Here is a 14314-nt window from a genome sequence, read left to right as displayed (position 1 = left end):
AGAACAAAGGAAATAATACAGATAAGAATAGAAATCAATGACATAGAAAGCAGAAAACCTATATAGAAAAAAAAAAATATGAAACAAAAAGCTGGTTCTTAGAAAAGAACAAGAATATGGATCACCTCTAGCCAGACTGATTAGAAAATAAAGAAAGCATAATCTATCAATATCAATTCTATGAGTATTTAAAGAAGTTGAATGCACAGTTTAAAACTTTCACACAAAGAAAAACTTCAGGCCCGGGAGGAGGGAGGGAGGGAGCTCTCATTTTCACATTCCTGTTGCCGACTCAACGGCACATAACAACAGCAACAACATTGCGGGGTGGGTACTATCTTAAACCTATTTGATTTAGCATCTAATATAATCCATAGAACAAACATCAATGAAAGAATTTCCACTTTATAAATGAGGAAACTAGTGCACAAAGACATTAACTAACTTCCCCAGGGTCACACAGCAAGTGGCAGAGCTGGGATTGGAACCCAGCCCTATATGACCCCAAAACCCATGGGCCTAAATGAATTTGTTCTTCCTAGTCTTGGCTGCTAACCAAAAGGTCAGCAGTTCAAATTCACCAGCTGCTCCAAGAGAAAAAGAAGAGGCAGTCTACTTCTGTAAAGATTTACAGCTTTGTAAACCCAGTGGGGTGGTTCTATTCTGCCCTATAGGGTCGCTTTGAGTTGGAATCAACTCCCTGGCAGTGGGTTTGATTTTTGGTTTGGTCTAAAACTGGCACTGGAGAAGTGGAAGGGCTGAGCTGAGAGTTGTTAAGGTAGGTCATCTCCATGAAGCTGCCCAAGGTTACAGCATTAATATGCAAGACCCATGAGCAATATCAGATTTCAAGAACCAGTGGGGCTCAGATCACATGAAGTCATTTTTAGCTCAGTTTAAAAAGTCCATATATTCAATTTTGTTGAATATTGTGCTGAAGTATTTCATAACATTGTAACAATTGCCTTGGAATGTATTCCAAGAGTACAACAGAGGTGATATGTAATATAGTCTGCAATATACCTGTGGCACACAAAAATTGCAAGCATTTCTTAGCCTCCTACAGTAATGCACAACCATTATGATGACTACACCCTCTGTTTACTGCTTTTAAAAATTTGCTATTTTTAGGAAACTGGCATCAAGGCAGTTTGAAATCCAAACATTCCCCCTTTGTTGTTAACAACAACAAGGCCATCAACAAACCATCAGACGGCAACTTTGAGCTAACAATGTGTATTGGTCATTTCTCTTGGTTGAGCTTTTACCAAAAGGTCAAGCAGATTTGAATTTCAAGAGAAATTAGAACTCTTATACTCTTCTGCAAATACACCAACCTCCTTTCAATTTGAGCGAGGACTGTTTGAATTCTCTCATTGTACCACCTGCACTTCTCCTTGGTAACATGGACATGGACTAAGCTCCCATCCTTCCAGGGAGCATGGACAAACCTGCTACAGTATTTTGCATGGATTGTCTTCTTGATTGTCTCCTGTAGAAAGAACAAAGGACAGAAGTCACTTAGAAACCATTTGATAGAAAAAAGTCCCAAATGGCACCTCAGTCTCTTAGCACTTGCCCCCACCACAAAATATATTAAATTGTTAATTCAACTAAACATGTACTGGGACCTGCTCCATATGAAGCTCTGCACTAGGTATTCTGAGTGATGGCCAGAAAGCTTTGTGAGATACCATCCATGCCCCAGTGAAGTCAATGTATTTAACAGGGAGACACTGCACACACGCATACCAAAACATACCCCAAAACACATAGAAAACAGGCGATGCAGAGCAGTAGATAACCAGTACATGGCATTGCATTGAGACGGGGAAGACAGCAAGTCCTGGCAATGAAGGAAGAGCTCACAGTGAAGCAGAAGGTCAGGGAGGCCATTCTGGATGAGGTAGGACTAGAGAGTCACACAAAACATCTTTCTGTCACTGTTCTCTGCCCTAAGAACCCCACCCCACATCTAGCACCCTCTATTGGGACATACAGGACTGGCCTAAAGACAAGGCCTTCCTACAGGGAATGTCTGTCACTCTTCAGCACTCATCCAATATTTGTCAAACAAACTCCACGCCAGGTGCTCTGCTGGGCACCAGGAATGCTACCCAAAAACAAAGCTGACCAAAATTCCTACTCTTATGGAGTTTACATGTGAGAAGAAGTAGAGTGAAGAGGGTGGGGAAAAGTTAAAAATCTAAAAGAGAAAACCTCAGAGAGAAGGTGACATTTGAGCAAAAACCTCAAGGAATCAAGAATATGAGCCATTTTTATGTCTGGGGCAAGAGCATTCCAGTTAGAAGGCACAACAAGCACAAAAGCTATGAGGTAAGTGTTTGCTTAGCATGTTTGCAGAATTTTAAGAAGGACAGTGTAGCTGAAATAGACGGAGCAGGGGGGAGAGAAGTGAATGAAGCTAGATAAATACAAGAAGAGACAGGAAGCAGATCCTGTAGGCCTGACAACTGTTGGAAATGACTCTTACTTTCACACTGAGTGAAAGAGAAATCATCCAAGGGCTTTAAGAAGAGAAGTGACAAAATCTAACTTATCATTTTAAAGGAAAACTCTGGTTACTGAGTTAAGTATAGGCTATAGATTGTCAAGGACAAATGTAGGGAGTCAGGAGGTCAGTTAGGTGGTGTGTACCAGGTGTAACAGTAGAAATGGTAAGAAGTGATCAGATTCTGAATTCTGGGTATATTATGAAGATAATGCTGACAGGAGCAATTGAGAGATCAAATGTGAGTGTGAGAAAAGAGAGGAGTCAGGAATGATTCGAAAGTTTTAGGCCTGGGGAACTAAAAGACTAGAGTTGCAACAAATTAATAAGAAGAAGATTATGGAAGAGCAGATTTAAGGGAAAATCAAGATTTAGCGTCTGCTATGTTAGTTCAAGATGCCTAATAAATATCCAGGTAATACGACAAATAGAAAGGTGGACATAAGGGAAAGACTCAGAGTTGGAGACAGAAATGTGGAAGTCATCAGCACACATACAGTATTAAATACCATGGGACTAAGTAAGATTTCTTAGGGAATGAGTGTAGGTGGAGAAAAGGTTCAAGGATTGTGCCTTCTGAAAGGAATCACAATAGGAAGAAAATGTGGGAGAAAATGCAAAATCATAAAATAGACTAGGCTTTTTGGTCTGCTAAAGATTGGTGGAACCCCCAAGACTATGGCCCTTAGATACCCTTCAGGCCTAGAACTGAACTCATCCCCAAGGCTCAACTTTCAGCCAAACAACAGACAGCCCTATAAAGTGAACAATAACACCAGAGAGGTACATACTCATTAGAACAATCGGCTATAGGAGATCAAAAAGGCATCATTTGCCCAGGGGTAAAGCTCAGAAGGCTGGAAGGGATAGGAAAGAAGTATGAATGTAAACTGTAAACATTGTGCTGTTACATTGAGGGGATGGCAATCGAGGTCATGAAACAAAATGTGTATGGATTATTGAAGGAAAATTAACTTGCTCTGTAAACAATAAAAAGTTGATTTTTTTTCTTTTTAAATGCTGAGCCTTGAGGCCTATCAGCATTTATAGGTTGGGGACATGGGGAAGAAGTAACAAAAAAGACTGAGAGTAAGTACAGTAGAAGGAAAACCAGGCAGTGTGTTTTCTGCAAGCAAAAGAAGAATTTCAAGGAAGTGATCAAGCACATCAAATGCTGATAATAGGTCAAGTAAGAAAAAGACCAAGAATTAACCCCTAGATTTAGTAATTAAGGTATTCCTGGAAATAGTACGTTTGGGGGAGAGTTAGGGATTTTGTTTGATTGGAGTTGAAATGAGAAGAGAATTGAAGAATTGGAGAAAAAAAGTGCATATAGATCTCTTTTGAAGAGTTGAATTTTAAGGAACAAAGAAACGAGGCAAATAATGTACAGCCAGAGGCAAATATCAGGGTAAAAAAATGTATTTCTAAAATGAGAAAAAATAGTATATTTGTATGTTGTGGGAAAGATTTCAAAATGAGGGCAATATTGATGATGTGAAATAGAAAGAGAATGAATGAGGGGTAAGGGAATCCAGTGCACACATGAAAGCACTGATCTTAGACATGTGGAAGGACAATTCAGCCATCATAGAAGAAATAAAGGTAGAACGTACAGATGCAGATGCTGGAGGATTTGTAGATGTGAAGGTAGACAGATGTCCAAGGACATTTGCTTTTGATTACTTCAGTGTTCAATGAAGTAAGGAAACCTGCTAAGAGTGAAAGTGGAGAATGTGTTGGGGGTTTGAGGAGAAAGAAGGAAATGCCCACCTAAAAGATTGGAGCCTGAGTGGATTAGGAAACACTATAGGATTGTTGGGCAGCACGAAAGATCCACATGAAGTTAGAGGCCATGAATTTAAAGTGAAACCAGACATTATAGCTGTGTCATTTCCTCCATCTACACTCAGCTGCACAGGTATAGGTCAGAAAAGGCAGAGAATTGGATATAACCAAGTTTGCAGTTTTGCCAGTATGTATAATGAAGGAGCCCTGGTGGTTCAGCACTTAGCTACTAACTGAAAGGCTGGCAATTGGAACCACCAGCCCTTCCACCTGGAAAATGATGCAGCAATCTGCTTCCATAAAGATTTACAGCCTTGGGAAATCTAAGGGGGCAGTTCTACTCTGTTTTATAGAGTTGCTATGAATCAGAATTTGACTCAAAAGCGGTGAGTTTGGTTGTTGGTTATGGTGCAATAATGTAATAAGAGCAGGGCAAAGTAGTTGAGGATGGATGGGAGAAGCTCATATGGCAGGAATGGAGAGGACAGAGAAAAAGTGCTGAAACAATAAACTGTATATCCTAGTGGATTTGAAAGAGTGTTGGAATTAGGGTAGCAGAAGAAATGACCTGAAAAGTATGGTCAGTGAGTGGGATGTTTGAACTGATTATGTGGGTTATGATTACACAGTTATTTGTACTGACAAGGTCAAAGGTATGCTTATGGCAGGAGTGGTAGAGATGGGGGAAGTGACTGGAGAGCAGAAGGCCAGAGAAATGAAAGATCAAAATATTGTAAGAGTCATCCACATGGGAATGAAATCACTAAGAATTAAAACAGGTGTTGGAATCAGTGACAGCAAGCTAGAAGCTAAAATCTTCAAGGATTTTTGAGCTTGGGGCTCGGCAGGTAACAATCACAATGAGATGTGGTGGTAATAAAGTCTGATGACATGGAAGAAGGGAAAAAGAATGGACAGAAAACAACAAAGAGGAGCAAGGAGGACACCACACACCCCTAGGCCCATAGGTACAAAGGGAATGGGTGATAAACCCAACCCCTACTCCAGAGGGCTGCAAGGGAAGCAGGGTCTTCAAGGAGAGACAAGGAGACAGAGGGAACTTTTCAGGGAACGTGAGGATATAGGGGATTTTCTGATGATGTCAAGTTCCAAAGATCACAGTGGAGGGATTTTAGGAGTCAGGGAGGAGTGGAAGAGGGACAAAGAAGGGATGTGCAGCCATACAGGGGTGAGAATTCAGCAGTCCAGTGATGGCTGGTGTGAAAAGGGTTGAAGGGCATGATGAGATCAGTCCCGATGGTCCCAAGACAGAAAAAGAGGGAAATCATATCTCTACTGCTGTGGTGGTTAAGATTGTGTGTCACTTTGGCTGGGCCTGGTTGAGTGGCTGGGCAGCTGGATGGAGTTATTCCCCATGGTGAGATTAGTAATCAACTCCAGGGTGGAATCTACTGGAACACCTGAGTAGCTGCTTTAGGGATGTGGGCTGCATCAAGTATATAAGAAGCAACTTTGAGGCAGGTCTCCACCTTTTTGGCACGCTTGGACCCTGCACGTAGCTGAGTCTCATTCAGCAGTCTGCCTTGCTCTGCCAATGTTGGGACTTTTAATGGACTTGAATCAATGGCCTGCCATATAGTTTGGTAATATTGGGACTGTGCCATTTATTTATCAACCTCGGGCTTGTCAGTCCCAGCAGCCAGCAGATGCCTGAGTGAAGAAAGCCTACAGCTTCAGTGGCTCAGGAGCAAGAGGCAGAGCAGAAGCCCAAGGTCGAGGGGCTTTCACCCAGCCCCAGAGCCTGGCACTTTGAACTTGGACTTCTGTGCTCCAAAACTGTAAGAGAATAAACTCCTGTTTGTGAAAGCCATCTCATTTGTGATATATTCCTGTCAGAGCAGCCATTAAGTAACCAAAACAACTGCAATGCAAGGATATCTCTCAGCAAAATGATGGCACCATGTTCCTGGGTTGTCACATGAGAGAGTTCTTCCTACTCTCAATCCCATGGCATGCCAACACACACAAACACACCAGGCCATAGCTACGTGAGAGTAAGAGCAGGTTCTTTGTAAGGCACAGAATATGTTGGAATGGGAAAAATACAATCTGAAGCTTGGCAAATCCAGGTTCAAACCCTGCCTCCACCTGTCACAACATCTTGGGTGAGTTCCTTAGCCTCTCAGAGGCCCTGTGTGTTAGCTTTCTTATGTGTAAAATTAGAGCACAAATATTCACCCTGTACATAAAGCATATAGGCATTCTATGAATGCCCATTTATGATTCACAGTATAATAAAGAAAAGAAGGAAGTTAACATCTATTGGCCACCTCCTAAGTGCCAAGTACTGTGCTCAGACATGAGTTTTTGTTTTTGTTTTTTAATTCAGATTTTGTTCAACACCATCCATTTTACAGACATGGAAAGTGAGGCTCAAAGAAGCTGAGTAAATTGCCCAATGTCTTGTAATTAGTAACTGTGAGAAGTAGCATTTGTACCCAGTTTTTCTCACTCCAGACCCAGTGTACTTTCCACATAGCCTGGCACAAGGGAGAGGCCTAATAACCATTTGTTAGATGATTAAATTCTGAGACAAGAGTGGGTTTTTTAACATTAGGGTTAGCTTTGTGCATTAGCAGCCTAAGCAATTGCATGTGCAATGTGACTTTAAGGGTACTCCCAAATATCTAATTACTAGACTTTGCCTGAAATTCCCTAATTAGAAACGCACTTTTGTCTCCTTCTTCCATCTGTTCATCCATATTAAAAAGGCTGCCTAGCAAGCCTTTTAGTCATTTATTTCTTACTGTTAACAGTTCCCTGGAGTTGTACCTGCAAACAGGTTTTCATAGTTAAAACTTTAGGGAGGCCTGCATAGTGGGAGTTTGGGGAAACCCTAAATAACCTATTTGTTTCATAGTTTAGCCTTGATTTCTCCCCCACCTTCTATACATGACAATCCAGCTTCAGAAATATAGGCCCAAGTATTAAAAACAAAACTGTCCCTTGTTCAGTAATATTTGTAAAAACAGGTTATGTTTCAACTTTTACCATATTGTTTGTTATTTGTTAGCACAAGAACTTGAGATAAAATTCCTTTTTTTATATAAGCCCAATTCTTCAAACTGACCCTATAAAATTTCATTTACAATTGTCAAGAGCAAGGAGAAAATCAGTATTAAAGCTGAGTCTGAGCATACCACATTGTTATGTGCTCGAGGGAAAACTGTGTTCAGATCGACAGGGATTAATAATTATAAATATCCAGTGTCAAATATATTTTAAAATTGAAAATTTAGTTATGTATGATTTCCTGAACTAATAACATTATTGAATAATGTCTACAAAACCAGAAAATGTTGCTGGGGGAGGAAACCCACAAATGAGATTTTCTTTGTATTGCAGCAATTACTCTGAATCCTAGTAGAAGCCAGGAAACAAGTCTTGCATCAATTCTGCAATTTTCTAATTCAATTTTTATATTTTCCTCCTTGTAGTTCATAGTTAACATGTGGCAATAAGAAGGCAAAACCACAATCACATGGGTAATGCAACCCCAAAGGAAAGACCCTCCCTGGGGAGAATATGTGGAGCTCAGTGGACAGCCAGCATAATAATGAGTGTCCAAGAGACTGGGGTTTTGCCTCTGTAGGATCTACAAATCAGAGCCTCTGGGAATGCATAAAGAGACACTGCATTTGAGGAGGGCCTTGATTTCCTTACCCAGTAGCCTCCACTGGGCTGCAGTCACCAGTATGTCTACTCTGCTTGTATTTTAACTCTCACTTTAGTGTTTACCTGGGCCTTCTGTTGTTAACTACCATAGAGGTCCCTGGGTGGCGCAGTGATTTCTACTCAACTGTTAACTTAAAGGTTGGTGGTTCAAGCCCATCCAGTGGCACCACAGAAGAAAGGCCTAGCAATCTACTTCCATAAAGGTACAGCCAAAAAAAAAAAAAAAAAACCCAGGAGCAGTTCTACTCTGTAACACTTTGGGTTGTCATGTGTCAGAATCAACCTGATGGCAACAAGTACCAGCTGCCACAGAGTCAGGCCCCAACTCCTGCTGAGCCCATGCACAATGGAATCAAACATTATGTGATCCTGTACCATCCCCGTGATCGCCTATGGATTAGACTGCTGTGATCCAGAGTTTTCATTGGCTGATTTTTGGAAGTAGGTCAGTAGTCCTTTCTTCCTACTATATCTTAGTCTGGAAGCACCACTAAAACCTGTTTAGCATCACGTAAGACTCCGCTGTGCATGAGGTGCGTTGGCCAGAATTAAACCGGGGTACCCCTCATGGAAAGCAAGAACTCTACCACTGAACCACCTCTGCCATGCAAATTTTCCTTCAACAAATAATAAATTTGGGATATCCATTTTATCCTGACTTTGTTTCATATTGTAACACTTTTAAATCTTTCTGTAATTCTAAACTGTTGACAGTCTTCTAGTTCCTGTTCTGCACATCAGTGTTTCTCAAAGTGGGGTCCCTAGACCAGCAGTATCAGCATCATCTGGGAATTTGTTTAAATACAAACTCTTGGGTCCATCTCAGATCTACTAACTCACATGCATGCTAAAGTTTAGGAACCCACTGATAAGGATCAATATCCTTTTCTGTGAGCCAGAGTCAAATTTTTTTTTGAGAATATATATTCTTTTCATATCCATTTGAAACTATAACTTTCACAAGTTTTCAATATATCTTTGTCCAGTGCTATAATCTCTTAGAGGATTTGATTTTATATTTACTGGGAATCCAAAAGTGCTGGCTAGAATAATGCATCTTTAAGATAATGAAAATACAAAAGGACCAAACACCTGATTTGGGGATATTCACCAGCTAGTTCCTCTCTTCCATTCAGTAGGGGAGAACAAAGGGCTTCTCTTTCAACATAATGTTGAATAATTCTGAGGCTCATTATACCTGCATTTCTACAAGCTCAGCACCTGGCATATATATACACATATATTTATCACTTATATCTAGAAACTATTCCCAGATTTTATTACTACTCACAAGGACCATTTAGAGAAGTATAAGGTAAGAGGCAGAAAGGACACCTTTCTTCGGAAGCCCAAACTGGTTTTCCTCCATGCTGCCTTTCAACTTTTGTCCTGCCCTTGGATTCTGATCTGAGGAAAGTCTTACAGACCCAGGGTATCAAGGAAAGGCCCTTCTTCCACCCAGGAATCTACTTCACTTACCGCACTGGTTTTCACAGACTCGTTCTCTGGCTTAGCCTTTATATCAACAACTCCATCAACGTGGCGGAAGGAGCAATCAGCAAGGACATCATAAAATGACAGCTTCTGGGCTTTCAAGCCATATTTCTGTAGCCACTTCTTAGAGTCCCAAACATCCTCTGGATTGGACTCATTCTCCACAGAAGTTACTCCTGGTTCTATTTCTGGAATCACAGTTTATGAGCCATCCATATTATAAACCAAAACCAGAAACCAAACCCATTGCTATGGAGTCAATTCTGACTCATAGTGACTCTATAGGGCAGAGTAGAACTGTACTATAGGATTTCCAAGGCTGTAAATCTTCAAGAAGCAGACTACCATATCTTTCTCCTGTAGAGCAGCTGGTGGGTTCGAACCACTAACCTTTCAGTCAGCTCACTTTAACCACTGCACCACCAGGGCTTCTATTCATATTATACCCCTAACTTAATATTTACCTAGATGTAACAACACATTCTTTGTTGAACTACATTCATTTCAGGAAGTGTGCTTACCAAAGCAGGACTGGGAAAATATTAGTTCACAGACTGGAAAGCAAGAATCTTGTTACTTTTCAACTCACTTCTCTACCTAAATTGACTGGCTCCATGTATAGGTGGAATTGGTCGACAGACCAAAGCTGTATGTTGGGAGACCAATAAACTTAGGCTCAGAAGAGCTAGGTTCAAGTTCTGGCTCCATCACTTACTGGCTTGGCTAGGTGCTCAAACGTGAATGAGTCACTCTACTTAACCTCTCTTAGTTTCAGCAGAATTCTCCACCTACAGATGGAAGATAGTATCTGCTCAGCATTCTTAAGTATATTGAGGTAATTCAATGTGAAAAGCCATGTGAAATTGCTTTGTAATGGGAGTGAAGGATAAGTAGGGGTGTGCAGTCCCCTGTGAGGTAGAGCTCAGTCAACATTCAAAGGCTGGCAGCTTCCTCCCAGGAAGCCCCCTTGTTACCTTGGTGAATTTAGCCCCATGCAGAGCCTGGTTCTCAGCTCTGCAGGTCAGAAACCTCCTATGTCAGCTCAGGCACATGGAGCTGTATCTCAGAACAACTCACCTTAGTCCGGTTCACTGGGTAATGTTGTTGTTGTTATGTGTCATTGAGTTGGACCTGACTTATAGTGACTCCTCCTTGGGTTTCTGAAGCGATATCACTACAGAAGTAGATTGCCCAACCTTTCTTCTGAGGAGTGGCTGGTGGGTTTGAACTTCTTGTTAGCAGTCAAGTGCCTTAGGCACTATGCTACCAGAGCTCCTTCAATGGGTAATATATATATCCTGAATGACAACTTCCCAAATAGCCCCAATCTTAGGCACATTCATTGGGTGTTTTCCAGAGATTACCCATACTCTTTAACTGCGGGAAGGTGTTATGTTACCTGAACAGGATACCATATAAACCAGCTTATCATACAAGCAGAGAAATATTTATCTAGGTGGTTCAAAACCCCTGCTCATACCTGGGGGAGAACAGGGCACCTAAGGGAGGGGCTCAGAAGAGAGAGTGAGTAAATCTGGAATTGAGAAGGAGGCAATGGTGTTATGGATCTGGCTTGCACTGATCGATGAGAACTGACTGTGTACATTTCTTTCCAACCCCCAGGTTCAGTGCTATCACTTTGGTAGTTTGAAATTGACCAGGGTGGGAGTATTGATAGAATGTGGAAATCAGCAGATGCTACAAATTAGGGTTTTTTTTGTTTTTTTTTTAAATGTCAGAGAGCTAGTTGTTGAATATTTACCTACACATCACTGGAAGAAAGGCAGAAAGTACCCAGAGATTATAGCCCCGTTGGGACAAGGAGAGCCCTAGAGGAGTGGAGGAGGTAAGGGGTGGGAGAGAATTATTGGACAGGTGAACAGTTTTTTATGTGTACTATCACATGTTAGGTCGAGCTCTACAGAGTTTATTTCCACTTATATCAATGGCTCTAAACCCTGAGAATCTCATGAGGAACTTTAAAATACTGATGCCTGGGCCCTACCACATTGTTTTAATTGGGGGTGTGACCTGGACATTGGGATTTTTAAAAGCTCCCGAAGATGATTTTACTATTCAGCCAGACTTCCAGAATTACAGATCCAGATAGTTTATTTGGAACTGAGGTAAGGTGGAAGAGCTTTTTTAAATTATAACCTGGTGATCCTGTCAGTTATACTTCCACCAGACACACATTCAAGTTAAATTATACTTTTAACTTAAAAAAGCAGAAGTGGTTATTTAGGAAGACAAAAATATTACCCACACTGACCTATTACCATATTTAAGTGGATATATAATTACAATAAAATTCAAAGAAATAAAACACTTAGAGCCAATCATTTCTCAATAATATATAAAGGATTTGTCCACTAACGTTACATGTGAGCCATGTCCTCAAATATTAACAGAACATCTTTTAAATAATTCACTCTAAAAGTACTAGTATTGGAACTTCTCAAAAAAAAAGCTTGTTTTGGATTTTGAATTTTAAACCAATCTGGCATCAAGAGTCCCTTTGGGCACAGTTCCCAATGCCAGCAGTTGGTTTCCACATGACTCACCAAGTGTTTTCTCACTCTGCTCAGGGACCCCAAGTCAACAGGAACAGAGGCAGGTGACGCAGATACCACCAGTTCTAATCCCTGTAGTTCTCTTGCATGCTCTCCTGCATCCCAGGGAAGCAGCCAAATAGATGCAACCACTTTTTGTTAGTGGGGGCAGCCTCCTGGGAGAAACTTTTTGGGTAACTGTTTTTCTTCAATTATTGTTAATTACATTCTAAGCCTTTGTCTCCTCTTTATTCTCTTTTCTCCACCTTCTTTTTGATCAATAGGCATAGCAGGAAATAAAATTTTCATTCAGTTATTTCCATAGCAACACACATAAGATCATATCACATCTTTCTGCTCTGTTTTGGGTTGCCTTCTTTTAAAAAGACAAAAGTTCTTTTTTGATTATAAATGCAAGCTTACTATGAAAGAACTTTCTAAAAAACACATTCAAATAAAATCTAACAAGATTTTTTAAGGAGCCAGAAACTCTTTATTCTTTCTACTTTCACTACCCAGGACCAGGGATTCAGGCTCCAATTACCATCTGAAAAGGGGGCTGGGAAGACCCCAAAGCAACAGGAACTTTCAAAAAGAAAAGATGGGGAGGCAAGCATTCAAAAGCAAAGCACCTAGGTACTCTAAAGCTAAGAAAGGAGGAAAAGGGGGGCATCTTTTCACTTTCAGTGTTGATTACACCAGTTAGTGGCTGAGCCTATTTTTCCCAGAAGATGAAAGGAAGGGTGTCATCTGTTCATTAGAGTCACTTACTAAGGGGTCCTTTCCATTCCCCTGCAGTTATCTTAATTAAAAGTGTTACATGAATTCTCACCTACAGAGCCTACCCTCATTTATTATAGAGATTGGCACTCACAGCTGATCCTGATTACATCGCTTTCCTATTTCACCCAGCAGACTGCTAAAGATTTTCCTTCACTGAAGAGGAGGGAAAGCAAGAGTAGTCACAGGGAGGGAGGGGAGGAGAGTTTTTTATGGTTGGGGATGGTAATGGGGTGTGAAATCAAATGTGCATGAACTGTTGAATGTAAAACAAATTTGCTTTGTAAATTTGCACCCTAAGCACAATTCACTAACTCACGTTGGTCAGGATCTAACTCATAGCAACCCCTCCCTGGGTTTCCAAGGCAGTATCACTACGAAGTGGCTGGTGGGTTTGAACCTCCAGCCCTCTGGTTAGCAGTCAAATGCCTTAGGCATTACACCACACAAAGCACAATAAATAATTAAAAAGAGTAGGGGAAGCAAATGGCAGACCACATCTATCTCACAGAACTAACTTGCCCAGTCTGTTTATCCTTACTTATTAATCTCAGAGCAATTTTGTTTGTTTGTTTTGTTTTAATTGTTTTTGAGAACTCAGAGCAATTTTTAAGGAGTAAGACCTACTGGTCAATGCTTTTGAAAAATAACACTGCTAAAGCCAGGGTCACAAGCTGAAAGACCAACTGGACATAGCTGATCAATGCACTCTTTCCCATGCCCCTTCTTCACCTGTCTTCCAGGTTCAGTTTTCCAGGGGCTCACAGTCATCATCACCATAAACTACCCTCCCTTATCCACATTCAAGGAAAGCTACTTGTCTGGCATCTCATTCCTGCCACCCTATGTCCATATAGCTTGGAACTAACGAAGGAACTAGAGTTCGAGGTCTGGAACAACTCTAGAGTATTTCAAGTCCAATGTTTCCCAAAATGTGTTCCATAAATACTACTTCCCCTGCATGTCAGTGGATGCTACTCAAAGAGGGTTCCACAGGCAGAGATTTGGGGAACCTGAAAATAAACAGAGTTTGAACAAGTTCTTTATCATGGAACTTCTCTAAGCCTTATGGAATGGGCAGTGGGGTTCACCACAAGCAGTGGTATATACAGCATTTCCTAAAATTATTTAGCACCCAGACCCATTCTGCACAAAATATTCTGGAAAGCTTCTATTTTATAGACACACTGTCACATTGTTCAATACATCTGTTATCACAGGTATAGTTGTTGTTATGTGCCATCGAGTCATTTCCAACTCATAGCGACCCCATGCACAGCAGAATGAAACACTGCCCAATCCTGTGCCAGCTCCATGATCCCTGCTATACCTGAGCCCATCATCGTAGCCACCATGTCAATCCATCTTGTTGAAGGCCTTCCCCTCTTCTGTCGACCCTCCATCCTACCAAGCATGACATCCTTCTCCAGGGAATGGTCCCTTCTTACAACATGACCAAAATAGGTGAGACGAAGTCTGGCCATTCTCACAT

The 14314-nt window shown here is 41.1% G+C and overlaps 1 protein-coding gene across 1 annotated transcript in view; it reads right to left on the bottom strand.

Annotated features, from left to right (window-relative positions):
- The window catches only part of VWA3B (von Willebrand factor A domain containing 3B), a 431643-nt gene that overhangs the window by 249260 nt on the left and 168069 nt on the right, over window positions 1-14314 (bottom strand). The window contains exons 8-9 of the mRNA XM_042783482.1: window positions 9476-9672; window positions 1338-1492 (exon numbers count right to left, since the gene is read on the bottom strand). Of these exons, the coding sequence (XP_042639416.1) occupies window positions 1338-1492; window positions 9476-9672 (352 nt within the window). The remainder of the gene's footprint in view (window positions 1-1337; window positions 1493-9475; window positions 9673-14314) is intronic.

This window comes from Orycteropus afer, unplaced genomic scaffold, assembly GCF_000298275.1.
Source record: "Orycteropus afer afer isolate SDZICR_OR568_19922 unplaced genomic scaffold, OryAfe1.0 scaffold00017, whole genome shotgun sequence".
Taxonomy (NCBI): Eukaryota; Metazoa; Chordata; class Mammalia; order Tubulidentata; family Orycteropodidae; genus Orycteropus; species Orycteropus afer.
The sequence above is the reverse complement of the archived record's forward strand: the minus strand, read 5'-3'. Positions and strand labels throughout refer to the sequence as shown.